Source organism: Notolabrus celidotus, chromosome 17 (genome assembly GCF_009762535.1).
Source record: "Notolabrus celidotus isolate fNotCel1 chromosome 17, fNotCel1.pri, whole genome shotgun sequence".
NCBI classification, from domain to species: domain Eukaryota; kingdom Metazoa; phylum Chordata; class Actinopteri; order Labriformes; family Labridae; genus Notolabrus; species Notolabrus celidotus.
Window position 1 is genome coordinate 9225998 of NC_048288.1, and position 27787 is coordinate 9253784.

Here is a 27787-nt window from a genome sequence, read left to right on the forward strand (position 1 = left end):
CACGACTGAGACAAATATCACCTACAATCGCCCTTTGGTATATTTGTTTGATCCAGTGTCATGGCTCCCTGAGTCTGCTTGTGGCCCTGTTACGGTATCAGTGTTTTTGGAGAAATATAACATTTCCCCTCCTATTTGATCAGAAACAAGGCTTTTTTTTAACCACTCGTGTTTTTTGTGAAGATTATTCATCATGGCTGGAAGCAGCACGGCGCAGAAAACATGGGAACTATCGAATAGCATGCAGGAAGTACAGAGCATAGATGAAATATACAAATATGACAAAAAGCAACAACAAGAAATCCTCGCTGCAAAGCCTTGGACAAAGGAGTAAGTACGGGACAGTAAGGTGGACTAAAGTCGTGTGTTCATGTGTTTGTGTGGTTCTCTAGCTAAATGTCCGGGGTCTGCTGTTGTTATAGTATCCTCGCTAGCTTTGTTACAAACTAGCATCAGTTTGTTTGTCAACAACAGTCACACACACTGAATGCTGTTTGTATTTGCAAACACACACTTGAGATAATATTTAATGTTATTGATATTGAATAAATAGGTCTTTCTTTGACCCACAGTCATCACTATTTCAAGTACTGCAAGATCTCCGCCTTGGCCCTGCTGAAGATGGTGATGCACGCCAGGTCTGGGGGGAACCTGGAGGTGATGGGCCTCATGCTGGGGAAGGTGGACGGTGAAACCATGATCATCATGGACAGCTTTGCCCTGCCTGTGGAGGGCACCGAGACCAGGGTCAACGCCCAGGCTGCAGCATATGAATACATGGCTGCCTACATTGAAAATGCCAAACAGGTTCGGGCTCTGACTTTCACCAAGAAACACCAAATAGGTTTCATGTCTAAAGAGAGGAGAGACCAAACCCTTCACACACTCTGCGCATAGTTTAATTCTGTTCCTTTTTCTTTAGATTATTAGATTAGATTAGAGAACTTTATTAATACCCTGTGGGGGAAACTCATGTGCCACAAGGGTCTGTTCACACTCAACAAACAACATGAACAATACAGTCACAAAACACAGCACAGTCATTTATCATAATCCTTATTATTATAATCCTAATCCTTATTATTTATTAGTAATCCTTAATTTTCTGTAGATTCAATTATTTTAAAACATTTCATCCACCTCTTCTAAAAGACCTGCTAAAAGTATGTTTTTAAATCAGACAACACTAAACGACTTTCCACCCTGATGTAAATTAATCCTCAGATTTCATAAATTTACCGACCATAGCGCCTTCTACTTTGTTAGCCTTCATGTCATTAGGACATTATAGGTAAAGTTGCAAAGTGAACTCAAGAATACACATTTAAGATTTTTAATGTATTTACCTTTTAATAATGTTAACTAAATTATTAGAAGAATTAATTTACTGTTTTTAAAAAGCCAGACATTTTTTCCTGCTACTTAAACCATAGAATACTTAAATTCTATAAAAAAAAAAAAAAATCTCTACAGATTTTTAAATTTCTTATTGCACTGTATCAATTACACAAGTGTAGAGTATAGAACTGCAGCAGCTCCACCAGAGCAGCTTTGAGTGGTTGCTGTAAAGTCTCATTCTGCAAAACATCTTTGGCTCAAACAGCAGTCTCTGTAAAGGAGTCAAATCCTGAATCTCTCTACCTGATCACTCATTACAAACTTCACTAAGTTAAACATTAATTGAGCAACAAACCTGCACTCATGTCTGATTCTCTGTACTTTTTGTCACAGCCCAATGTGTGTTTATTTAATTTTGTACACTTTACTTCACACACCTTTTTTTTTTTTTTTAAACGCACCGTTTTAATCTTTTACTCTCTCAAGAGCTTTAAAGGGACGGGTGTTGCAAATTAGCCTTCACTACAAACACTTTGATAATTGCATGGGATGACTGTTCTCAGTTTATCTATGTAAATTTCTATCCCGAACACATAAACAATAAACAGATAAATAGAATTATTTGATAGCATATATAAACAAAGTGGTATGGTGTATTCTACAATGAACTAATCATTTTTGTGTAATACCTTTATTTATTTCAGCACGAGTCCTTGATTAAGTTAATGTTCAGACTCTGTTATGTTCTAATAAGATCGCTAGAAGCTTTATTGGGTTTTTTGTATTTAAAAAAAAACCCAACATAAATAATACTTTTCTTCTGATATTATTGATTTACAGATTTTTGATGAAACATTTTCCTTTAAAATGCCAATAACACAAAATACAAACAGCAATAATAATCTATAATAATAATCTATTTTTAAAAATGTCTTTCTCTAATTGCAGTGTATTTCATGCCAGAATAAAACCTTCACATATCTTTAACCCTTCAGGTCGGCCGGCTGGAGAACGCGATTGGCTGGTATCACAGTCACCCGGGTTACGGATGCTGGCTCTCGGGCATAGATGTCAGCACTCAAATGCTCAACCAGCAGTTCCAGGAGCCTTTTGTTGCTGTAGTCGTAAGTCTGCAGATAGAGACATCATTTTTCAGTTCAAGATAACTGCTGTGATTTCTTTTTGCATGACATTAGACTGGTACTCAGTAAAGTACGATCTGAACTCTCTTAGTATGAGTATATGTGCATACTGTGTAACTGAGATCACTGATGTATGAACTGTAGGTTTCCCTACTGATTAATATTTTGCTATTGCAACCATATCTGCTATTTACACTTCACGTGGCTGAGCCTTTGGTTTCGATGCCACGGCGGTGTGTAATGAAGTGTGTGTTTTAAGCACAGTGACGGGCTCCTGTAAAAGGCTCCTGGTGGCCAGATTTGAGTGGTCCCTGGAGGTTGATCTGACCCCTGACTTTGTTTTCCTGTTCTACTGTATCTTGCTTTGCACAGATCGACCCCACTCGGACTATATCTGCAGGGAAAGTCAACCTCGGCGCCTTCAGGACCTATCCAAAGGTACGGCAAAGAACATGTACATTATGCATTGCCAGTTCTTTATTACTTTTTCTTTTCTGAAGGTAATTTTCATGGTTAAAACTGTTATTTTATTGTTGTCATCTCTCTGGATCTTCAGGGTTATAAACCTCCTGATGAGGGACCCTCAGAGTATCAGACCATCCCCTTGAACAAGATTGAAGACTTTGGTGTTCACTGTAAACAGTGAGTATTGATTTAAAAGAATATGACTAACGTGCATTAAATGTACATTTCATATTTAGGTTTTTACATGAACTGCAGTAATTTAATACATGAATAACTAAATCCTTTGTTGTGTCTTTACTTGTTTTCTTCAGGTATTATGCCTTGGAGGTCACTTACTTCAAGTCCTCCCTTGATAGGAAGCTTCTGGAGCTCCTTTGGAATAAATATTGGGTCAATACTTTAAGTTCCTCAAGTCTCCTCACGGTATGTAAGCAACGCCAAAAACCCCTAAGACTTAGCTAATTGTTTGACACTTTGATTTATGGTTAATTATGACTCTATAACTCATTGGGACATGTGGTCGCCAGCTTGTGATGTGGTGATTTATTGCAGCGTAGTAGCCAGGAGGCATTGTTTATTGATATAAGTAATAAGCTTCATTTGAACTTTTTAACAAGGGGAGATAAGTGTTGAAGTTTGACCTGACTCTAGTCGTACAGACACTGTCGTGGTTCACCATGGATCATCTCTTCTCTCCCCGTACTTCATTGTAAAGATTGAAAGCCCCTCATGTGAATTCCCTTTGTGGATGCAGTCACTCCGTCCCGAGCTTGACTAAACAGTCTAAATAGGCATCAGGCTTATCCAAACATTGAGCTCTTTGGCATTCTGGATGAAGATGAATTGACGACATGTCAGGAATGAGCTGCTCCCTGGGTGACAGGCTTTGTCAGTTGCTACACTGTCACCGCAGTCGGGGGCCCCTGTGTCATTGTGTTTTAATTACCTTTCCCACTAAAAACACGGCCTCACCTTAAGCAAACTTTCCCCGACTTCTTTTCATTCACCGTGAGACACAAAGTGTTCCTGCAGCTCGTTACACAGATTTGTTGCCTTTCTGCAAAAATGTTTTTCTTTGTGGGAAATCTGTTATCTATCTTTTGTTGGTAAATTGTGCATGAATGGGTGTGTGTGTATGTGTGTGTGTTCTTGTTGGATGGTCAGAACTCAGACTACACTACAGGCCAGGTATTTGACCTGTCTGAGAAGCTGGAGCAGTCGGAGGCTCAGCTGGGCAGAGGAAGCTTCATGCTCGGGTTGGACACACATGACAGGAAGTCTGAGGACAAACTGGCCAAAGCAACAAGAGACAGGTACACCTTTTTGTTACTCTCAGAAAATAAGGATGTGTGTCGTTCAGCATCAACTTCATTTGTTTTGGGCTTTATAATGTCAGTTCTTTGATAATAGCTGTCCTATTGCTCACTGTAAGCCTTTAAACGAATAATAAAGCAGTTTTGGGATTACTTTGATTATTTCCTTCAGCTTTTAAAGAAAAACATCTGGCACGCAGTATGCACCAACTAAACCACAGTTTTGAGAATACTCTTCATTTATTTCTGTAACCCTTTTTTAAAATGACAGATAATCTGTTTCAGCTCATTGTCACAAACATTTTTGATGCAGTTAAAATAATTACAAAGGATTATTGTTCATGCGATCACTGTGTGGAATGTAATTTTACAATCCAGGTGAACATTTGACTGAAGGGCTTGAAGCAACTTTTGATACAGTTTGAATCTGCAGATTAATTTCTCAATTTATTTAATTTCCTTCTATAAAATGTCAAGTAATCAAAAATGCCCCTCACATTATCAAAACAGAGGAGTTTCAATTATTTATTATGCTAATTAATTAATCTGTAATCTAAAAAATGTCAGATACTTTATCAAACTGTGATTGGATTATGAAAATATCTCCTGATACATTTTCTGTCAGTCCACCAAAGCCTGTTTATTTTGTAACTTTCCTTCTTCAGGTAGTCTTCAGAAAAAGAAGAAATATATAATCCTGCTGCACCTAAATATTTAATGAAATTCTATATTTTTTAAAGGAAAATTATTCTGTTTTCTTCATTCATACAGACCAAAAGAGCATCTGCACCTAATCTGTTTATTTATGCCATCAATATCAGAAACACATATAGAAACATGGCACAATAAATAAATAAATAAACACCACCTTCTGTATTTGCTGCTGGAAATTCTACTCATGCCAGTGTACATTGAGCATCTCTGCTTTGCTGCATGAATCGAACCAACCTTCATTTCTCCCTCTGTGTTCTGTTTCAGCTGCAAGACGACCATTGAAGCTATCCACGGTCTGATGTCTCAAGTCATCAAGGACAAACTCTTCAATCAGATCAACACGTCTTCAAATTAAAGCTGAACTGCAGACCAGCTCTCCTGGATTTCTTGTGCATGTCTGGCACTTACTGGTTTGTGTTTAACTGCTAAGGGGTTGTATTCTGTGAAGGGAGTTCTTTTTTTTATTCAGTTTCTTCTTATGTTAGAATTACAGATTATTGAGTCATGCAAAAAATAAAGCATACGTTGAAGCTGTGTATGTGTGTATTTTATACTACTTTATAAAAAACATTTAAGTCAACATTCATCAATAAAAACTCCTCTTGCTGCTGGGAAATTGAACAATTTCTAAGACGGATATTTTACTTCATATTTTGAGTCCTATGCAGATACATAGTGTAAATGTTTTACTTCTTTAGCATGCAGGCATAATCTTATGTAACCTGGAATTCAAATACACCGTAATTGCACATAACACACAACCTGACCTAGCCCCTGTCAGTCATTCAAGTGCAGCCCGTCACTTCATTACACAATGGAACAACATACTCAGGCTTCTGCTCAGGGTCAACAGGAATCGGCTGCCATGTATGGGATGTCTCTGTGGAGTCACAGTTTGGGTTTTGGTGGTGCACACTCCGGCAGAGTGGCTAGCTCGTCAGGTTTTGGTGTGGCAGTGATGCAGCGCAGGAACAGTGGCCGTACACACTGGAGTCTATTCAGCCAGCGCGTCTGCTCTCCATCGAAGCAGATGCTCGCCAAGTCTGCGTTTCTTACAGACAGAGACGTTGGGCTCGGTTAGTGTCAACTCTTTTTTTTTTGTGGTATTGTGATGGCTGAGTGTATATTTTTGATGTCATGTATCGCAGAGGAGACCGTCCCAGTGGAGCTCAGGAGGTGACTGTTTTTTCTCATGAGTATGAGCTTTGGCACCACTTCTTATAATGATTTTCTTTTACCATTATTTCAACTTCACCTTACATTGAGGGCATTTCAGTGTAGCGGTGTAGGAAGAGGAAACTTATTAGATTATATTTAATGTAATTCAGAGAAGCTGAAATAGTTTAATAGATAATCTGCACATGCGGTATGCTCAACAGCTTATGTTTTTGCCAGATATTTAAATATATTACATGCTTGACTGTCACAGGTCTGAGGAAGTATTCGGAGTATGCTGTTCTAAAATAGTTTCCCCTAATGTTTGGTTTTTCTTGGGGATTTAAGAATCAGAAACAGATTGAACTCATTGGACATGTAAATATTGTGATTATCACCAGATGGACATTTGTATGCATGACTAAAAGTGGAATAGGAACATTTATGTAAATTCTAATCAAGTCAAATTGTGGGCAGCCAAAAATCCATTTACCCGGGTCTCTTACCTTACATTTCTGACATTTAACAATTCTTTAATTCTAAAGTATGTTCCTCATTGTAATAAAGAAAAGCTTTCACAGATTGCAGAGGAAGGCCTTCGCTTCAGCTGTCTGCAGAAAACTAAGGTGGTGAAGGACAGGATGATTTGTCAGTGACTGATGCAAGAGCAGCAGATTGATGTGGCCCATGATTAATAGCTTTGGGTAACTACAGTATGGAGGCCCTAAAAATCTAATGACCCTACTAAGAACTATAGATGTTATGTTTAGATTGGCTCTCAGAGGAATTAGTTCCACCAGCCTGGTGCCATGTGTGAAGAAGCTGATCCCAGCTCAGAAAGTTGGAACTGCTGCACTTCCTCTCTGCCATGTGCTCCTGCATAAGTGGAGGTAAGTCACTCCTCAACAGGAAACCCCGGGTCCTGACATGATATAGATTAGCTATACAGGGGTCACTGATGGAAGAGGATGTGACCCTAATTTGGAAAGTTACCATTAAGATAGACGCTATAGGATGGAGACATGTCACCACAGCCACAACCAAGAGCAAGGAATAAAAATACATTAGCAGCATACAATTCTGTTACACTTTTCGTTCTGCGTATGTCATTTGTGTTATTGTGCTTTCGTTAAAGCCAATGTTAAACTCCTCATACTTTAAAAAAAATGGTACATTTTTGCTAGTTTTGCGGAATAGTTATGGAATTCCTTCTGGCCAAACCAAGTGTCGCACCGTCACGTTTTGGCTTGCTATCAATCACAAATATGCCATCAAAATACCGGTAATTAAATATTAAAATAGAATAATTGATGTCATATTTGATTTATTATGTGCGCAAAAATTACGGCACCAGTTTTTAATGTTTGGATGTAACAAAGATAATTTTCTTCACTGTACCAAAAAACGCTGAACACATTTCACCGTTAACTTCCGCTTTGGTGGTGTTTTGACAAATTCTGTGACCCTTTAAAGTTTGTGACCGACGCTTTGTTTCCGCGGTTTCTATAGCAACATGATGAGACAAACAAACCAGCTGAAGAAGCAGGTAAGTTGTTGTTTTTGTTGTTGTTGTCGCCGCATTTCAGATTTAGATGAATACATGAAACATTAACATTTGTTTGTGAGGGGCTGAATGTAGTTCTGGACGCTGTCTTTTTAGCTACCCTGACAGTAGCCTCTGTTTCCCTCCTCCTATGTTGGCATTGTTGCTTTTTCACATCCTGCTCCTGAATCTTTCTGGACCCTCTGAAGCTTTCTTTGACCTGTCAGCATTAACTAATATGAATATTCCCTCACCCTCGCCTTGTCTTTTGTGCTTCATACTGACATCTTTGTTTTTCTCTCTGACAGTGATAAAGTGTTATCCCCTAAAGTCCCCAGAGAGGAGAGGCCCTGTAGTGTGTTAAGTTAGTCTACATCTTCTGTCCATACTGCAGCTCTGAGTTATTGATCAGGGTCTCCTGTCTCATGGACCCTCGGCCTGATGTCTTAGGATCAAACGTGGATAACACCCACTGTCACACCTCTCTACTTTTCTCCACCCATCACCATAGTCAAACTACACACACAAAAAAGCCATCATGAGGCGCTGGTTGCTTCCTGAACCTCCCACAATACAGGAGTGGATTGATTTAGCAAATTATATTGATGTTATGGAAAGGATTATTTTCTGTTTACGACTTCAGAAGGATGTATTTCTTGAACTCTGGACCAAGTGGACTAACTATGTAAAACCCTTACGGACAGATTTTGTGGATGACACCACTCAAGGGCTCGGTGATGCTGTCTTGTCTTAGCTAACAGCGTTGTTTTGGGGGGGGCGGGGTCGTTTGTTTTTGTGTGATTTTCTGTCACTTATCTCTCCCTGAAATGTTTCTGGCTCACTCTAATGTATACATATTGTCATCCCCAGGTTGTATTTAGTTCTAATAATCTTTAAAAACAGAGGACTGCAGAGGAAATTAACATTATTCTCTCTCTTATATGTCAATGCTCTGTATAACAAACTGCTGTCCAATAACAAAAATTTAAAATGTAAAAAAAAACTACACACGCTGACTGCTGTACAAACAGCTGCAGGTGAGGTGATTTATATTTACACGTGAATTCAAAATAATATCACAGAGCAGATTTTCATATCATAAAGTCAGGTATAGTGCTAATTAAAGTCCCTTGGGTGCTGCTTTGGGAATTGGCTGCTCTGATTACAACACAGAGAGTGGTCACCGCACATTTGGCCTCTTGGCAAATTTCCTCTGAACAGTGATTCTTATTTTTCATCCGTTATCCCTACCTGTGAATTGACACATAGGTTTTAGGCTATTTAAAGTAATGGACAAAGTTAATCCAGTCCTAGCATTTGTGTTTACAAACTCTGAAATCATTTGTAATTCATAGATAGTTATTATGAGGAACATCTGTGTGCCTGCTGTGGTGTATCTCAGCTCACGTGTCTGCTTCCTCCCTCATAGACGGCTCTTGGCGGCTCTCTGAATGCTTGGCTGAAGCTGAAAAGCATCCTCTCTGAAGCAGCGTCTGTGACGAGCCACCATGGTGTGCCTGACCCTAGATGTGATTGCTAAATCTAAAAACCACTTCAAAAAGAAAAGGGGCCTCTCCTTTCCGGAGTACCTCAGGGCCCTCACACACCTCCACTTTTCTGGCAAGAGTATTGAAGACATTGTGAGTAGCCATTATTAATACACAGAATTTAAACATGTGCTTTTCTTCCTCTTATGTTTTAATTTTCTGTTTCCAGGGTGACATCTCCACTTGTAGAAACCTCACCGTCCTCTACCTGTACGACAATCTGATCACACACATTTGTAACCTTGACTTTGCCTCCAACCTCACTCATCTGTACATGCAGAACAACAACATCAGTCATATCGACAACCTCTTCAATCTGCAGAAGCTCTCCAAGCTGTGAGTAGGCATGTTTAATTGCTTGTTTCTCGTGCATGAATTTAAAGTCTCAGGTGTATCTGAGTGTGTGTGTGTGGTTTTCTTTTTATTGTAGGTATCTGGGTGGAAACAGGATCGCGGTGGTGGAGGGCTTAGAGAGACTCTGTGAGCTAAAGGAGCTTCATCTGGAGAACCAAAGGCTGGCACCAGGGGAGAAGCTGCTCTTTGACCCCAGGACTCTCCTCTCTCTTGCTGTATGACCTATTTTTACTCTGATCTGTACAAAGATAGTCTGATGCAAGGATGATCCACCTTCCTTGAGGAATATGGGCTCTCTTTATTTACTAATATATGTTTTTGAAGTTGCTAAAATATCAGAGGGAAGCCTGATTTTATCTTTTAACAGCTGTGTATGTGTGGCGAACACCGTGGTAGGTGATCGCATCCACATCAGGAGATCTCAGCCCACTCAGAGGCCGGTGATCTATGTAAGAGCAGTGTTGCGCTGGGTTTGATGATGTCAAAGAGACCTCTGTTGCTCTCTCTGGTCCGACAAATCAGTTAGCTCTGTTTACTTTGTTTACTGCCCAGGCCATGGATAAACACACCAAAGATCTCAGCTTCTGGTTTGTTTGGATAATTAAAGAAATTGCTGTGTAAATTTGAAGAGTTCCAGCATATATATATGTGCCGTTATAGATGTTCAGAGACCCAGATGAATACTTAGCAGCAGCACTATCTAGACTCTGACATGATCCGGCTGTTTTCCGCCTTTAAAGAGATAAAACCATAAAAGTTAACGAAAGTAACATAATGTGTTTTTTGCAATGTGTGTGAGTAAAGTGGTTTCAAAGAAAGACTGTCTCTGTTTTATAACCTTACTTTCCATAAAAAAAGAATCATTCAGGTTGATATCTATTTGTTATATTCCTTTATTTTATAAACTGTGTTCCCCTTTTGAATTCTCTCACAGCACTCTCTTTGTGTCCTAAATATCAATAACAACAACATTGATGACATCAAAGACCTGGCCGTGCTGAAGGAGCTCCAGCATGTCTCTGCTGCTGACAATAAATTAAACAATATGGAGGTAAGTACAACGTTCCTAAAAATTATACGATCTGATCAGATCTAAGGTCTGTTAGATCCTCTGGTTCTGTATGACGGAGGTAAACCAACTGAACTCTGTGCACTGAGCTACAATTAAAGTAAATAGCACCACATCACAGCAACTACATGTGACACGCTGCATTAAAGTCCGCACAGCAGATATTGGTCGATCGGGTCAGCATTAACATTGTTCCGTAGCTGTCTGCAGTCATGTGTGAAATGATATGGAGAACAGGGTTCTAAAGAACCAAATCCTGCAAATCCCGCTGTAGGTTCCCAGTCTCCATGACTCGCACAGGGTCAGAATTATTCAACAAATCAGCGAGCTGTTCCCCCGAGACTTTTCTCGCTGACAGCTTTAAACAAGCACAAGTTTCTCTTTTTCCTCTGGAGGCTGAATTTTCCTCTCCACCTCAGATTCCTCTATTTGATACCTTGAACCGGCAGGACTGAACTTTACAGAGATTCATCCGAAGCAGAGGTTTGATTCATGCTCCAGGACTTCTTTGAAAACGACCTGCTTGTTTTTGAGGGTCACTCTCTGATGGCAGATTTGTTTTGTCTGAATTGAAATGTTAACTGTAAATGCTGATACCTCAGGGCACTTTCTAACTCAGGCGACTTTTTTAACATAAGTGACTTTCCTTTGAGAACTTTGATGCAGGTAATTGCCATACACGTGTTGTTTTTAGGAGATATCTCCTATAATTTATACAACCTGTCTGCCTCTATTGATCCTGCAAAGACAGCACTCCGAAGGATCAATCCCTTCTTTTGCGCCATTTGCTCAGAATCCAGAGGAAACATTATGGATTTTTTATAATAGATTATGACAGGCAGTCAGCCAGGGTGACAAATGGGGAGCATCTTCGGAGGCCGTTAGCAGTGTGCAGGGCAGAGAGGACAGGGGAATCGAAGGCCTGGTCAAATACAGGTTCATAACTGGCCCATCATTAGTCCAGCCAAGCCGAGCTCAGTGAGTATCCTGGCTCTGCTGTTCTCTACGCCCCCGCGTGGGGGGCAATTTGGCACTGGGCTGCTCTTCGGTGAGGGCCTTCTGAGTGACGGCCCTGACACGATCATTTATCAAAGCCTGGGAGCGCGCGGCGCTCAGGGGTCCCCTCTGAACTGATTGCAGCACGAGCTGGAAAAGTGGAAGCGCTTTGGCCAAGACAGGAAGGCAATGAACAATCAGAGCGTGTCCAGAGAGTGTTCATATTTCCAGGCTTGGATTAATGTGCCTTTAGATAAACATACAACTGCAGGCAACTGGCTGGAGGAGCCAGGCTCACTCCGCCCCAGGAGAAAACTTGTAGTTACACGACACCGGCGACACTGTTTATTAAAATGGACTGATGTGTTGTTTATGCACCTCCTCTGGCCCTTGTACCTCACATTAACATCCACATATACATAGGCTTTAAAAGTCACCCTGGTGTTTGTCTCTGATTAGTAATCACATTATGAATATGCGTCAGATGTGTGAAGAAAGTTGTCCATTGCTTCCTGTGTGTTTATAAAGCAGAATAATTAGTAGATTAAATGAACACACAGCTTATTATAGATTAAGATTTTTCCTTCTTTGTACATTTTCAGGAGGTAGAGGAAGTGTTGAGCCACTGGCCTCTGCTGCTTCAGACGGATCTGAGTGGAAATCCTGTGTGCAAAAGAGCAAAGTACAGAGACCGCCTGATAACTGTGTGCACGAGCCTGGGTGAGACATCACGCATGGTCTTTCCAAACGGCTTCCTGATCAGAAAATGTACCTCACTACTCTGACCAACCTGGACTAATGTTTAAGTCACCTCTTAGAGAATAAAAGTTCATCATGTAGTTTAATTCACACTTTTAAAATGTACTTTGCTGTTCTTTCTTTCTTCACACAGTAATTCTTGATGGAAGGGAAATCAATGAGACAACCAGACAGTTTCTCTTGAACTGGAAAGCATCTAAAGAGGCGAAGAAGATAAAAAACAACCAGCATGTGACAAACGGACAGCTGATTCCTTATCCCTTCACAAGTAAGTTATGAAATTGGTTCAAATCTGCTGTAAGATCTTTTCCTGTGTTTTCACAGTCATCCTCTATTTGTAATGCATGGGGTCAGTTATATTTTGACCCACTGACCCTGCATTAACAAATACAAATGTCCCTTTTTATTACATTCTCTCATCTTTGATTTATTTGAAGTACAGTAGAATGAAAGATGACAGAGTGGAGACTCAGCTACAGCCTGAGAACACAGTTTTATGTAGAAACTAACAAAAACACATGAATTATATTTTCAAACATATTCCCAATGTTTTCTGTTGTGGCCTTTTTTTAATGTTAATTTATTTGGGTGTGTGTGCATGCTTCTTATTTAGTCCTTTTGTTTATTCTGCAGGTGACTTTAACACGGTTCAGGGTCCACATCCTGCTCACAAATACAGCCACGTAAAGATGCAGACATTGCAGCCTCTCAGGCCTGCGGTCATCGTTCACAGAGATCTCAGTTAAAACTCCACTGAAACTACAGAGTTGTTTTATTTTAGCTGTCATAGTCTCAGCACACTCAGCTGTCACACAGAGCATCAAGTAGAGTGTGTTAGCTGAGTTTTATTCTGAAGTTTTATAGTCTGTTATTTCAGTTTCCCTCATTCTTCCTTCTGAACAAATAAATTCCTGTTTTGTGATCGTGCTTCCTTGATTAGCATTGCTGCCAGTCTACAAAACATTCTCAAACTAATTCTACATCAGGAAATATATTCAATGACAGGTGATCTGTTATTTGATTGTGACTGTTCCTTCTTTTCTGCATTATCACAGGGCATAGAAATGAAATATTCCTATGAGTGGACTCCTCAGTCCCTTGGCTATCTCAACATTGCCCGTATGCAGTCATCTGGAGGCTTAATACACAGTCCACTAAAATCTCCACATGTGCACAAATAAGCCAGAGCACAGGTATAACTCTGCTACTGCTTGGCTTTTAACACTTTCTTTCTAAAGAGAGGCAGGACACAGTTGGATTTCCGTAGACCACTGGACTTCAGAATCACCTATAGTAGATTTAAGTGGTGTAAAATAAGATTTTTTTTCACAGAATATTGAAACTATTTCACATTTTTATTATTGTTGTAACTAAACTGAATTTCCTTTAAACTAATAAAAACCCTTGAAATAATCTAGTTGTTTGGAAGTGAAAAAAGAATAAAATAAAGAGTTATGCTTTTATGAACATTTTTCTTTACTTTTACATCTTTAATTCTAATGACATATTTGAGATCTGAGGACATAAAACATCTATCCAACTCAAACTGTTCTCCTCCTGATGGTCCTGCTCTTTCTACTTGGTGTGATTTTTCTTCTGCATGAAATGTAAGAAATAAGTGAAGGAGAGATGCAGAGTGGCACAATCTAAATGATCACTCTGCCCTGATATTACAAGGCTTTAGATTATCTAAAGCTAACAATACATGCCGTGATAAATGATTCTGTCCTTTTTTATTGCAAACACAGTAACGATCCGGATGTGTTTATTATCATCATTAAATGTTTGAATGAGTCTTAAGGAGGCACGTGGGTGTTTAACCCCGGGAAGATGTGGGGTTATTAGGGGAACAAGCTGACTTAACCTCCCTCTACTCTTTGGTATAATTAGTGGCCTGAAGCAGTAGTGTTACTCCATCCTTACAAAAACAATATTTATTAAGAACAGTCCGAGGATATACATATTATGAATAATTCCTTTCATTAATTTGCCGACTTCTCCGTTTGGAGCCTTGGAAATCAGAGTGATTAATTTATGAGTCTCACAAGAATTTCCTCAATGCCTGCCTGTTGATTGCAGCGCTGGACTTTATTTATTAGCTGTTCCAATGAGCTTGCAGTTCAGGACACACTGGCAATTAGTCAAATGTTTTGCATATCGCCTTACACGTGTCAGCTTGTCTTCACGGTCTGCTGCAAATAACGTTTTCGAGAGACCAACCTTTATTTGGGACTGTGACGAGAACATTTCTGAGGTGATTTTGACTAACTTTCTTCCACTTTTTGATAGGCTCATAAAGAAAATACAGGGTCAGGTTTGCAGCCAATTAGAGAGGGATGTGACCCACCACAGAAGAGAGTTGAAGGAAAACGAGAGTCCTGCCTCTGGCGTTGAAAACGAGCCTCTGCTGCCCTCCGACAGAGAGAAGTTAGGAAAGGGAGAGACCAGTCGTTGCTGTAGGAGAATGTAAAGGGGCGATGATTAATTACTCTGGAGTGAAATGCTTATCCACCGCGTTGTGTATCCAATAAATTAAAGGCTCCTGAGACTTTTACGCACTCAGGTGAAGAGTTGGATGAGCGCGCAGGGACTGCTGCGCACCGCTTTCTGCAGACGCACCGCTTTAAAAAGGATAAGTTGGACACAGACTGGGGCTGCTCTGCGTCGAAGACACATTTCTCTTTTGAAGAAGTCTTTGGATTGTCTTCATGTCTGTTTTTAAGACAGCGCCTTTGAGAGATAACAGAGGTAAACTCCACATTAAACCAGTCACAAACTGATCTCACGACTTTGTGAATTGACTGTGCATGGTAGGGGCTGCAGACATTTTGGATATGTCAGACGCGTATTTATGTATTTTTGCAACTTTAAACTTCTATGTGCTCTGTCACTCGGTTTGTATAGTTTTTTGTAAAAACTTTCTCTTAGGCTAGTTTGCAATATTGTGTACTGTTGTGTAATATTTTCATATTTCAGAATATTTTCAGTAATAATTTTAGGCCAGACAGCTTAATAAATGCTTTAATAAATATGTGCATGGACAATACATTAAATTACCATATAAGTTACAAGTTAAGTTTAAAAGTAGAACAGAGGCATGTGGGCAAATTCAAAACTTTGGTGAATTCAAATCATTTTTATAACTTCAGCTGAACGAATAAAAGTGCACATTAAAGGCCAGGTTAACACTCTTCACGTGTCTAAATCTGATTTTACTCTTCAGGTCTGTGAGTGCACCGGATGGTTGGCAAACACGAGCTCCGGATGGAAAGCCCTACATGCTCCGGGGTGGTGGTGGATGACAGCCCAGTATCCAGCCCGAGCTCCAGTCCCAGTCCGGACGGCCGTCGTCGGGAGCTCCAGCGGGCCAGCAGGATGCTGCAGAGCAGCGGGCTCGGGGGCAGAGGACGCCCGGCAGCGGCGAACGCAGCACGGGAGAGGAGCCGCGTTCAGACTCTGAGGACTGCGTTCCTGGAGCTCCAGAGGACTTTGCCGTCCGTGCCGCCGGACACCAAGCTGTCCAAACTTGACGTATTGATACTGGCCACCACCTATATAGCCCATTTAACTCGAACACTGCAGGAGGAAGGAGCGGAGGATGGAGAGAACACAAAACAAACTGAGGCGTTACACTCTTTGAAAGGTGATGGCTACCTGCACCCAGTGAAGGTCAGTAATAATAATAATAATAATAATAATAATAATAATAATAATAATAATAATAATAATAATAACAATAATACTAATACTAATACTACTACTACTACTACTACTACTACTACTAATAATAATAATAATAACAATAATAACAATAATAATAATAACAATAATAATAATAACAATGATAATAATAAGAATTATTATTATTATTATTATTTGTATTATTGTTGTTATTATTATTATTATTATTATTATTATTATTATTATAATTAGTCAAATTTCTTGTTAAAATTGTGTTTTTATTTACATTTTTATGAAGGATAATTGTTTCTGTTCGGAATAAGCTACATCTTCCTTTGAACCTGTCACTTGGTTGATGTAGGCCTATAAGTTTGAAGCATAATGAAGTACCACTATTTTTACAAGTATAATTTATTGAGAAAATTGTCTTTGCAGAAATGGCCTATGAGATCCAGACTGTACGTCGGAGCATCAGGACAGTTCCTCAACACCACCAGTCCTTCAGCTTCAGAGAATCAAGGCCCTTCCTCCTCCAGCTCCCACTAACAGCCTAAAATCATCTGTATGATTTGATACGACATGAATTGATACGTGCATGAGTCCATGCTGTTTGCCTTATGATTGTAGACAAATGACTCTCCTTCCACTAAAGCCCTGCCAATAGGAAGACGTTGTAAATTAATATATTGATTTAATTGTACATATTTGGGGAGCTATGAAGTTCCTGTGTTGTTGTTTTGGTTAATCCGGTTTGCCCTGCATTGTGCAGCTCCATACATGTCCCAGGTATGATATTTGTAAATTCCTCGGGTAAACGAACCCGTCATGCTTGAGGTGTGCACTTTGAGTTGAGACTTTTGCACTAAATGCATGTGTGAATAACTCGACATCTGTCATGTGAAGTGGTCTGTCAGAGAGTCAACAATGGAGGCTCTGCGTCTCATGTTCCCTCTTATTTTTACATGCATGGTTGTAAATGTGTTTGTGAATAAATGACTGCAGTGAAAGAAGACGAGTCTCTTTGACGACATATACAATCTATGAAGTTCTTTCTCCTCATAGGTCTATTTAAAAAATGTGATAACTGAAAAACTGAACAATTAATTGTTGTTATTGAAAGTATCAACACTCCGTTGTCTTCTGGTTATTCATTATCACTTTCACTTATGTAACAACATGATATTTAGTCAGATAATAAAACAGTATTAATCTAAATAAAGAATTTGGCTTTAATAGGTCGTATCATAAAAATGATTGCCAACAAATTAACTGCTAGTAACCGAAGCTTAAGCAGAAGGCCAGAGATCAAACGATATTAAATTCTCAGAAATATGATGGTGTTTCAGCTGTTTCAAACGTCGACTTGAAGGAAGCTATAATAAATATTTAAAAAAACAACTTTGAAAATATTAAAGATTTAAATACTCAGAAAATCCGCTTTTCACATTCCTGATTTAAAAAAATATTATTTCAGTTTTAAAAATATTAATATATATATAACCTGCCGCGATTGTTCACATTCTTTAGAACATATCTACAATCATTTACTTTGTCAGATTAATCCTTTTTTAAATATAACTTCAATAATTAATAAGTGTATTGGCATAACAAATAATTATCTATGCGGGTTATCTTATTCAAGCCAAGTAGAAGGACACACGGGAGGTTTTAGTATATTACTTATTTACTAATGTTGTTTAAAGCTCCGCACTGTACGAGAATAAAGTTACCACAGTAGGTCACACATTCGTCACAAATGTAAATGTGCTGCTTTAGTTAAATATATTAAATGTAATCAAACACAATTTACTTCTATGTACATTTTTAAAAAAGGAGGTAGCTACTTGGTGGCTTACAATAAATGATTGCCCAGCTGCGTGCGCCTCATCAGCTGCAGGCTGCAGTGCGCAGCTTTCAGGCGCAGCTAAAAGCTGTCAGACCCGGAAATCCTTCCTCTTGTCCTGCAGACTCAACCGCGAGCAGACAACTGCCTCACTCCTCCTCACATCTGCGAAGTCTGTAGAGCTTGCATCATGTTTAAATTTCAACACGAAGGTAAGCAACAGTGGAAGAGCGTATTTGTATCCACATTTGTGTTTTTTGAATGTCATGGACAGTTTTCCAGGCGAATTAGCTCCCAGATCCTGAACACGTTGGCTGCGTGTTAGCTTGCAGCTAATGTTAGCCCAGACCTCCGCCACGTGGGAGAAAGAGCTTATTACAGTTTATGTGGATGAGTCCGAATCTAAGATCACACCAGAATTTCAGGCTGAAATGAATTTATATGTAGTTATTGTGTTAGAGGGTCAAACAGAACTAAAGTTGGAAGGTTTTTTCACCCATGAACACGCACGTGGGTTGATGACGCGGATCCAAAGCAGTGCTTGAGATGAACTTCATTACTCATCTGTAAAGTCATGAAGCACATGTCCAGGATATGATCCTGGATTCAAATGATCACGACCCCAAATAGATGTAAAATTATCGCTAACGAGCAGTAAATGTTTCCATCTTTAACAATAGGCCTGTCCTGTCTCTGAAGCGATGCAATAAATCATCTCTAAGACAGTCCGTAGAAAGGAAAAACGCCCTCCATGTCAGTCATATTTGTGCATCCCTGACCAGATCTGCCTCTGTCCAGGGGTCAGGGGAAGATCTGCTGGTCAGGGAATTGCCCCTCCCGTTATTTCAGCAGAGAAAGTCCTCATGGCTCCCTCCGAGGGCCTGAGGTCATGGCAGAGGTCGTGACCTGCTGTTGAACCCGTCCTCAGACCTGCAGTGTTAGCCATGCTCCCAAGCTGTGTTACACTGCAGCCTCTGACCTCAGGGTGATCACTCATCTTAGGTTATCATATTGGCTTTTCTTGAGTAGGTCTTATTAACACAAGCTGGGAATCAATAATTCACTCCTGAGAGTAATTAGCTGTGAGGTGTGACCAAGTTAGTCACAGAAGTCTACTGAGTGTTAAATACAGCTTTTTAAAGTAATGAACCCGTCTTTTGAGACCTGAGAAATATTCTGGGATGTATCAACTTTTCAACTATTTAACTCTTGTATGTTTTTAATAGATATAAGGATGAAGAGGCCTGACAGGATGCATGATGGGTACACCTGATAAGGTAAGATACACGTCATAAGACTGAAAAAAAGAGCATTTTAACATGAAAATGACCTGAAACTATAAGTGATTTTTTTTTCCTCCTCAGACGTGACCGTTTAAGTCTCAAGATGACCAAGAAGAAGCACGGACTCTGAGGTGAGCCCCTTACTTGTATATTTTTTTAAGTTGTATGGCGGTGCAGTGCTGGTTTAGTGATGACTTCACACTTTGCCGTTTACCCATCAGACAATAAGGTGGTGACACTGTGATTAACTGAAAAACCAGCACAATAACATCAGTCTTGATGTGCTTAACACAAAAAATTAATTGTGGTTTACATTGTCATAAGGGTAAGAAATCTGATCAGGGTCCTTCCTGCTCTTTTTTCCCTTCTGTTGCTTTAGATGTCCTGCAGTGGGCCGAGGAGACTCTCGGGATGAACTCCTGTCTCGTCGGCTGATCAGGAGGTGAGGTCATGATTTACCTTTTTGTATGAATGTGTATTTACACTGCTGAAACATTATACTTTGTCTAAATGCAGCAGTACATGAGAATAATGTGAAAGTTATTGCAGAGATTATTCATCTTAGCTTAAGAAAATAAAGTGGTTGATGATCTTTTCAATAAGTATAATATACTTATACTTATAAAGTATACATATATAAATGTAGTTTGATTAAGCTGCTGCTGGAATAATGATGAGTTCAACCTTTTTGCCGTTTACCCGTCAGACAACAAAGTGGTGAGATCGAGACTTCTGAATTACCAGCAGCAGCCTCCACTTTACTCTAATCTATATTGAATTTATTTTGTTAGAGGATTTTCATTTAATCTATGTTTGATTAAAAACTGTTGCACGTAGGCATGACATGTCAGCTTGACTTCGGATTGTTATGTGTGCCATGGATAAATAGATTAATCTTCCACATCTCCTACAGATGAGCTGTTGAAGCAGCAGTGGGCCAGAAACATGATCAGTGTTTGCTTCATCTAACCAGTGGTATGTACACTACATGTTTAACTACTTTATTTGCTGTTTGAAGACTGTCCTGATTTAAAGAAGTAATGATGAGTTCATCTTTATGCCGTTTACCCATCAGACCAAAATGGGGTGCTGAGAATGTGACTAACTGAACTAAGACAGTTTAAGAGGGTGTTAGTCATGCTAGCTTCTGGTGCATAAACTGATCATATATGTATTTATTTTCAAGGTTACAGAGCAAAAGACCCATGTGGGAGGACAAGGAGGGCTCTCATTTGGTAGGTAAATAGCCAAACCCATTTCGGCCAATGTTTTGGTTTAGTACATTTCAGTATCGATGCCGTCTTTCTGTCCACCTTACATTACTTTTCTTTCTTCACAGTGGAGCTGAAGCTGAAGGGTCAATGTCCAGAGGACATGTCAAGATATTTGGCAGATTTTTGTTTGTATATGAAATGCCTTCCACCAATAAAATCTGAACAAATACCTTTTTGTGGCTTTTAATCTGTTCCAGCATGTCTTCCATATGTCTCTAAGATCCAGCACCACCACGACCACATTAAATCTGAGGCTTTTTCCCTACCTTTTTTATTAGATTTGTACTGACAAAGACCTGAGGTAATACTGTGGTCATTAGTTGGTCGTGTGATCCTGTGTGACCTACCTGTATATTTGCACCCTTAGAGAGGTGTTATTCCTCAGCGATGTACGTGTCTGCACCCGGTGCGTAGGCGTAGATGAAGCGTAGGATGTTCTGGTGGAGCTCATCAAGGGTCACGTCCCTCCTGTGCAAACCTTCCACGTCTCCGAGGTCACAAGGAAACGCTGCGTCCGGTGGAATAACGAGAGCAGAGGCCCCTGTATAGAGAGGCATAAAAACCTAGCTCAGTAAATACTGACAGCCTACAAATAGTTGCCAAAGTACAGCATTATTTTTTTTTAAAACCAAGAAAACCTCATTGAGATTAATAATCTTTCTTCAGAGTGACGTGGCCAAGATCCGCAGCAGCACGTTCCAACAAAGTTACAGAAATATAACCCTTTAAAAACATGTCAACATCCTGGATCAAATAACAGTTATCAGTCACCACATCTACATGCTCATGTATTTTCCACCACTGCCCTCAATCTTCTTCTAAAAACATCAATAGAGACCCGCTCACTCAAACCCATATTCTGCAGCTGATTCCAAGCTGTAAGAGCAGCGTACCCGAAACACTTCAAGACGCACTCTGGGGACGCAATTATTTATTAATGTATAAATTTAACCTAAGTGTTTAATATACATAGAATAAGATCTACTTGGAATCGGAAAACCAAATGACTATTACATGACATGTAAGTACACAAGGACTGCAGTTTTTGTACAAATAGTAGGATGGGTTCTTGTGTCTGTATACCAAATTTCATCAGTAGGAGACGTACCATGCTTGAGGGTGACAGAGTTTTCACAGAGGAGCACAGCGATGACCGCATCCTCCTCCAGCACTCGTGTTCTCAGACACAACTTGCAGTGAGCCTCAGCCAACGACACCCTTTGACGGAAATGTTACACAAAAAGTACCTTCAATGTTAAATGTGGCTGAGCAGTTTGTTTAATATGAATGAAAAATGACCTGTAAAACTGTACAAAGTAGGATACACATGTAAATGTTTAGAGATTTAAAGCTTTAAGTGACATTTCTGTTCTGCAAACAGATCTATTATTACAGTTTGAGCTCAACATTAAACATGTCAGCACAGTGAAACACATTTATAAACATTTGTCTTAACCAAATGAAATATAGTCTTCTGAGTGTATGAAAGTTCTCCACCTTGTGGATTATAGTAGCATTACATCAAATAACGACCCATGATCTGTTCATATAGACGGTCTCTTATTGTGATGCAGAAATTGAAGACAGGATGTTAAAACAGTATTTTGTTGTTGTTGTTTTTGCTTACAGTAGTTTGACAGAAGCCACAGACATCTTCACACCCTGACTTTGAGCTCGGACTCTTCGGCTGGCCATGTAGTATCCATGGAGGATTTTCTCTGCTTCAGGACTTAGCTCCACTTGCAGACTCTGAGCATGAGCTATCAGCTGATGCGTTCAATTAAAGCAGTAAGCATGATTTTAAAGTCAGTGTTCAAGCAATGAACTTAAACCATACGTGTATTGTACAGAACATGTTTGTTAACCTCCTGGTAGTCTTGAATAGAAAACTCCCAGCTGGATGAGTAGAGGGGTTTTCCAGGCTGCACTGCCTGCTGGAGGGTGTGGACGGTCTGGGCGAGAAGGGCCTGCTCTCCTACCATGTCCCTACACTGAAGGACCAAGCCAAAAGCATCTGCTAACTGGATTGGTATGGGGCCCATATCCTGCTTGTAGAGAGAAGACTGAGTATCAAAGCTGCCTGAAGTGCTGTACTCAAAGTGTAAGCCTGGCAGTTTTCTTAAATGACAGATAGTCCTCTATACAGCAGAATGTGATACAGAGCACTCTTTAAACTTGTCTTCTTTTATTGCCAACCTTTCCCTCGCAAAAAGGAAAAAAAAGAAAACATTGATTTTTCTCAAGGGCTCTGCTGTGCAGACATGTGCATTGGGCAGGGCACTTCCTTGTAGAAATGTAAATTGTCTCAATTTCCTGTTTTGTCTTTCTTATCAGCAAACATCTGAGCTGAGTTAAATGTGACATTTCTTGAACTCAGAGCATGGTACGACAAAAGCGACAGTCCCATAAACACGTAAGACAAATATTTAAACTATGAGTATTCATATATTAACGCAGACCGAGTAGTGTAGATTCAGATCATGTTTCAAGAGAGGTAAACAAAGGTTACTCAATGTATTGACATTGAACCCACCGCTGTTCCCAGTATGACACAGTCTGACCTGCCAGATCGCCGAGAGGCATCCGTGAAGGCCCAGAAACTGCACTGCACAGGGAAGGATATCTGCTGATCAGCATCCTCTCCGTACTTTTTCCCCGGAATAAACACAGACAGTGTGCTGCTCTCCAGGGCTGAATGAATACAAAAGATCAAGTATAGTGTTTAAGGGTAAAATATGAGCTGCTCACAGAAATAATGCCCGGGTGTTCTACCTGACTGAATGGCATCCAGCCTGTCCTTTTTGTAACAGCCCAGATCTCCCAACATGCAAACACCACCGGTGGCAAGCAGGGCAGAGCCAGCATGGATGTTAGCAGTGCCTGCCCCGTGTTCATCCCGGGACAGAGATGCAAACATCTCCCCTGAGACCTGATGCCTGACCCCACGACATGCCAGGCCCAGGCCGTATGTCATGATCCTAAACACAGAGGTAAAGGGCACACAATCTCAGGTTTCTAATGCACTGGTGCACATAAGAAAACCTTACCTGTCTAGTATGAGCGTATCAGTGGTGACAACAAGGAGATCCAAGTTGGTAAATGTGTCCTTAAGACCTGCACTTGCGTGCACCAAGCTGAGCAGCACGCCCAGCTTCAAGGTGTTGTAGAGGCCTGGAGGAGACACGTGTAACCCAAAGCAGTGAGCCACAATGGCAGAGAACCTCCAGGGGAAACCTGCTGTGGCCTTTAAGAGCTCCTGGAAGCGGGCGCTGACTTTATGGAAACCTGTTGGTAGAGTTATATCAAAATGGTACGATGCATCATGTTGCACAATTGATCAGACTAATTAAAATACATGTATACATGTCAGGATATGTTCACATTCTTAGATATCAGCTCTGCACCTCAGAGTAGGACCTCTGTCTGAATAATGCCTTACTCTCTGGCTCCCACGGTTGGACGTTATTTGCCTCTACACTCCAGGTGATGCTCGGCCATTGGTGCACATGCGCAGGAATGCCCAACACCCTGTAGAGTCGACCGATTCTCATTGAGTTACACAGCTCATCTGTGTGAATGGGGACAACAAAAGCAAAGGGGAGGTTCTGAGCTGCACGGTGATTATCAGAGAAACATGCATGCCACCTACAAACCAGTGCCAAGACAAACACAGAGTGAGGCCTTCAGAACAAAGATTTCCCTGTGTGTGAATTGCCAGCTAATGAGTGTTCCTTGCACTTATTAACATATATGTTTAGTAACGGGAGCCCGGTGTATTGAATTCCTCTACAGGACTGGGTCAACAGAATATGTTAATCCTGGTGCTGAGATTTGCTAAGCTCTCATGGGTACAGGCTGGACAATGTTATTAGAAGGGACAGAAACACTTAGTATCCCACCATGAGGCAGAGTGTGTGTGTGGCTGGCTACTCTAAATTCTATTTATTTGAACTCTCCCCCACTTAGTTTGTGTTTCAAAGTAAGGCTCATTTAGAAAGCCTGAGGAAATTAATGACAAAGCTCCATATATCTGACTGTGTGTAAATACAAGGCATGACGAACACATTTTTCAGGACTGGAAGTGAATATTATGAACGACAGAATGGCTTTATAAACAAATCACACCTCTCAGTTATATGTTTATTAATATACAGAGTAATATCTCCCTAAAGGATTTGATTTGTGAATGAACACTGAGTCTTTTATATGACTTACTCCCCTTTTTTTTTGCTCTGCACACAAGAACCAGATTTTGGTCTGACATGGTTAATATGTGGGCATATGTGCAGCCTGCCTATTCTGTGTATTTTCATATTTGTATCTTGTTTTGCTTTGAAAAAAAATTAGGTTGTGTTTTAGGGCATCTGCACCTTTATTAGAAGAGACAGGACATTCGGGGAGCAGAGAGCAGGGAAGACATGCAGCAAAGGGGTCGAGGAGTCGAACCAGTGATGGCAGTGACGAGGACTAACCTGTGTGCGTGAAGTGCGTGCTTAAACTGGTAGGACATCTGGCACCCCGCTTTGAAATTATTACAACTTTATTTGATTGATTTGATTGTGCCTAAACAGCTTAAAGCTTGATCAGTCTCTATTTAATGCACCGTATATTTTAAAGGGAGGGTTCATACACTGCAAGAGGCAGATCAACTGTTTTCGCAGCATGCTTTTAAAAGTGGTCAAGTGAATGTTTGTTCTCCAGATTAAAGAGACTTGAAGAAACCATAGCTGTTATTCTTTTCTTTATTATGGTGACCATATTTGCATATTTTTGCTGCATACCCCCACCCTACTCAGATGAAAAACCCATCAGTTTCATTTCCTTATACACTTTATCTCCCTACAAATGGTTGCATTTATCAAACACACTTGATCAATCTGTTTTCAGGCTGTGGAACGAGAAAGGATTATAGTGAGCCTTAGTTTGAGCAGTAAACAGCCCTTAAACTCCAAACCTGTCTGATTTAGACCTACCTCTGAGAAACAGGGTGACCGACTGGTACCTGAAGGAGCCTTGCTGACTGGCACCAAGAGCATCCAGTGCTTTGACATGGATCAGCTCCACCAGCTGTTTGTCTGTCTCCACAAAGACACATTCACACACACAAACCACAACAATGCACAGAGTGTCTGTGAAACTGTAAACAGTGACCATCAGACTCTGCATCCCTCTCACCTCCCAGTACTCGAAACTTCACATCCTCTTTCAGTGGGGAGCTGCAGACCATGCAGCTGAAGTTGTTTCTCACGGTAGCTGACTCTGTGGCTCCAGGTGCATGTACACGAATGTGGTGAAACCCTAAAGGCAGTGCTCAGGAAATTAAATACAATATAAAAACTATGAATGTTAACTGTTTAGGAATTTATTGAAAAAACATAAAAATGAATTGTGTGTACAACGCTGTCTAACTAACCTGTATTCTAACAAGAACAACTAGAGAAAAAGAGAGAAAAAGAGGGTTGAGAGGTGTCAATGTGTCTCTCCTGTGGTACCTGTAGAGCAAGGACAGTCATCGCTCATGCAGAGGAACCTGGCCCCCTGGGTGTATTTGGTGACCCTAGTCATCGCAATAACCAGGCCCTCAATGGAGACAGGCCTCATGGGACCATACCCACGAGGAAAACAACCAAGGTCCAGTGTGTACTCAGGGAACGGAGGCAGGTGAGTCAACTTTAGAATAACATTCACCTGAAAAGCACAATCAGATCAAATATTCCGTAAAATTTACATGACTGAGCTAATAATCAGGTTATCCTAAATATCAGGCGCTTTCATACGTGCACATTTTTATACCTGGTTCTCTGTGTGTATTTTTTCCACAAGTGAAAGTGTCTTTATGGCCAGGAAGCAAACCTGCATGAGGAATAAGGAATATGTAAGAAACTTATACAAGAAGAAGTGTATATTTTATTTGGCTAACTCAAAGTGTCACTCACAGACTGAAACAAAGCTGTGGCTTTAAGAGGATGCTGCAGAACACAGTCACCCAAAACAGCATCCACGTCTATCACATCAGATGGATTCACACTAATACAAAACCTGTACACAGCCTCAATCTGCTGTACGTCTGAAAAGAGAAGGTAATGAAAGTAAAAGTGGAGCTTTAATTCAGGGTTAGTTTTTTTTCATTAACTTGTAGCAGGGGTAGGGTTGCAAAATTTCGGGAATTTTCAAAGTTAGAAACTTTCCATGGGAATTAACAGGAATAAACAGGAATTTACTAAATTGAAGGTTGGCTCTTAATACTGAACTTAAATATAGTTGGAGAAAATATATTTTAGCATAATCCTGACTAAAACAACCAGACTTCATGCAAGTACAGTTGAATATCTATGCAGAGCCATCCTCAACAAGGCTGGACAGTGACACTGAAGAGTCAGAGTTGGATGTTGAGGAAATGGACATGGAGGATGTTGATGAGACCCAGGAAGAGCCCATTGCCTGAAAGGGTTTAGCAAAAATACAATGGCTAGGCTTGAGAAGCTTGAGAGAAGATGCTTTTTTATTTGCATGTTGAGTGGGACTTTGTTGGAGGGAGAGAGGCTCTTTTCATTTAACATTTTGAATGGGACTTTGTTTGGATTGCATTTTTGTTGATTTTTGATTGGGTTGGGTCGAGAGAATGAGTAATATTAAACTCAACATTCATGTTTTTGTTCTTCAATGAAAGAATTGATTGTTCAATAAAATATTTAACTCTTGATAAAGTTCTGCTTATAACTAAATCTGTATTAATTGTATTATTTTGGATGGATGTCTGCTTATAACAAAACAAATATTTATGCTTGAATATGATACCTTTCAATTAAATTACCCTCAATTCACAGTTAATTCCCCCTTAATTCCCATCGAAAGTTTCAATTTGGAATATTTCCATAATTCCCCATCTTAACTTCCCATGGAACTTTCTGGAAACGTTCCACCCTTTTCAACCCTAATCAGGTTAGCTCACCGTTGAGTCGTTTGCAGTCTTCAGTCAGTCTCTGAAGGCCTCCACTTCTGTCTAAGTAAACCAATACTGATTCTTTTAGTGATAACATGTTTGCCATCTTTTATTCGATGCCGAGGAAACTGTACTGTGCGAGAAGCTAGCTGAGCTAAACTAGCATGACGAGTAAAAAGTGAATCTTTGAAACTGGAGGCGTTCGCGCGCAATCTCCAACAACGTTGCCAGGGTTACCACTCTTAAGACAAGAGAACCAGGAAGTGTTTTTGCTCTCAGCTCTCGACGGAGATACCACTAACATACTCTTAAATCCACAGCATTGTTTCAGTCTGCGAGTGAAACTAAGAATTAGCTAAATAAACTGT

The 27787-nt window shown here is 40.2% G+C and overlaps 4 protein-coding genes and 1 long non-coding RNA gene across 8 annotated transcripts; 4 read left to right on the forward strand and 1 right to left on the reverse strand.

Moving 5' to 3' along the window:
* The first annotated feature begins 38 nt into the window (after positions 1 to 38).
* On the forward strand, positions 39 to 5508 carry cops5 (COP9 signalosome subunit 5). Its single transcript, XM_034706224.1, has 8 exons — positions 39 to 330; positions 573 to 807; positions 2334 to 2462; positions 2853 to 2918; positions 3037 to 3122; positions 3257 to 3368; positions 4110 to 4258; positions 5237 to 5508. The coding sequence occupies exons 1-8, from the start codon at positions 194 to 196 to the stop codon at positions 5325 to 5327; spliced, it is 1005 nt and encodes a 334-aa protein (XP_034562115.1). The 5' UTR covers positions 39 to 193; the 3' UTR covers positions 5328 to 5508.
* A 2122-nt stretch (positions 5509 to 7630) lies between these two features.
* ppp1r42 (protein phosphatase 1, regulatory subunit 42) lies at positions 7631 to 13808 on the forward strand. 3 transcript variants are annotated; one of them, XM_034706226.1, is made up of 9 exons: positions 7645 to 7673; positions 7979 to 8034; positions 9100 to 9310; positions 9387 to 9553; positions 9648 to 9786; positions 10506 to 10622; positions 12239 to 12356; positions 12529 to 12663; positions 13029 to 13808. In XM_034706226.1, exons 3-9 carry the CDS (start codon positions 9179 to 9181, stop codon positions 13139 to 13141), a joined length of 921 nt encoding a protein of 306 aa, XP_034562117.1. In that variant the 5' UTR covers positions 7645 to 7673; positions 7979 to 8034; positions 9100 to 9178; the 3' UTR covers positions 13142 to 13808. The 3 variants fall into 3 exon arrangements, with proteins under 3 accessions (XP_034562116.1, XP_034562117.1, XP_034562118.1); XM_034706225.1 differs by lacking the exon at positions 7979 to 8034 and having other exon boundaries at positions 7631 to 7673; XM_034706227.1 differs by lacking the exon at positions 7645 to 7673 and having other exon boundaries at positions 8015 to 8128.
* Positions 13809 to 15400: 1592 nt separating this feature from the next.
* On the reverse strand, positions 15401 to 27716 carry mcmdc2 (minichromosome maintenance domain containing 2). Of its 2 annotated transcripts, none has more exons than XM_034706221.1 (15): positions 27429 to 27716; positions 26413 to 26543; positions 26270 to 26329; positions 25969 to 26164; positions 25652 to 25786; positions 25450 to 25551; positions 23916 to 24044; positions 23524 to 23761; positions 23249 to 23454; positions 23010 to 23167; positions 22342 to 22521; positions 22104 to 22243; positions 21585 to 21694; positions 20824 to 21017; positions 15401 to 15971 (listed from the first exon to the last, which is right to left on the reverse strand). In XM_034706221.1, the coding sequence occupies exons 1-14, from the start codon at positions 27523 to 27525 to the stop codon at positions 20851 to 20853; spliced, it is 2049 nt and encodes a 682-aa protein (XP_034562112.1). In that variant the 5' UTR covers positions 27526 to 27716; the 3' UTR covers positions 15401 to 15971; positions 20824 to 20850. The 2 variants fall into 2 exon arrangements, with proteins under 2 accessions (XP_034562112.1, XP_034562113.1); XM_034706222.1 differs by having other exon boundaries at positions 25652 to 25774; positions 27429 to 27711.
* Positions 15440 to 17083, forward strand: LOC117828865 (transcription factor 24-like). The gene is made up of 2 exons (XM_034706228.1): positions 15440 to 16064; positions 16512 to 17083. The coding sequence occupies exons 1-2, from the start codon at positions 15636 to 15638 to the stop codon at positions 16620 to 16622; spliced, it is 540 nt and encodes a 179-aa protein (XP_034562119.1). The 5' UTR covers positions 15440 to 15635; the 3' UTR covers positions 16623 to 17083.
* Positions 17988 to 20645, forward strand: LOC117828866. The gene is made up of 7 exons (XR_004634512.1): positions 17988 to 18131; positions 19146 to 19196; positions 19284 to 19333; positions 19582 to 19644; positions 20116 to 20177; positions 20389 to 20437; positions 20542 to 20645. It is a non-coding gene; the product is annotated as an uncharacterized LOC117828866 (long non-coding RNA).
* Positions 27717 to 27787: the final 71 nt, after the last annotated feature.

Bases quoted from the DNA above. Each gene is read 5' to 3' on its own strand.
- ppp1r42 (XM_034706225.1), top strand. From the start codon at position 9,179: ATGGTGTGCCTGACCCTAGATGTGATTGCTAAATCTAAAAACCACTTC. The intron at 9,311-9,386 runs GTGAGTAGCCAT...TTCTGTTTCCAG, and splicing joins GCAAGAGTATTGAAGACATT to GGTGACATCTCCACTTGTAG. The intron at 9,787-10,505 runs GTATGACCTATT...ATTCTCTCACAG, and splicing joins GGACTCTCCTCTCTCTTGCT to CACTCTCTTTGTGTCCTAAA.
- cops5 (XM_034706224.1), top strand. From the start codon at position 194: ATGGCTGGAAGCAGCACGGCGCAGAAAACATGGGAACTATCGAATAGC. The intron at 331-572 runs GTAAGTACGGGA...TTTGACCCACAG, and splicing joins GCAAAGCCTTGGACAAAGGA to TCATCACTATTTCAAGTACT. The intron at 4,259-5,236 runs GTACACCTTTTT...GTTCTGTTTCAG, and splicing joins GCCAAAGCAACAAGAGACAG to CTGCAAGACGACCATTGAAG.
- LOC117828865 (XM_034706228.1), top strand. From the start codon at position 15,636: ATGGTTGGCAAACACGAGCTCCGGATGGAAAGCCCTACATGCTCCGGG. The intron at 16,065-16,511 runs GTCAGTAATAAT...TTGTCTTTGCAG, and splicing joins GCTACCTGCACCCAGTGAAG to AAATGGCCTATGAGATCCAG.
- mcmdc2 (XM_034706221.1), bottom strand. From the start codon at position 27,525: ATGGCAAACATGTTATCACTAAAAGAATCAGTATTGGTTTACTTAGAC. The intron at 22,522-23,009 runs GTGGGTTCAATG...CTCTACAAGCAG, and splicing joins GTGTCATACTGGGAACAGCG to GATATGGGCCCCATACCAAT. The intron at 21,018-21,584 runs GTACGTCTCCTA...CTCTCTATACAG, and splicing joins CTCTGTCACCCTCAAGCATG to GGGCCTCTGCTCTCGTTATT.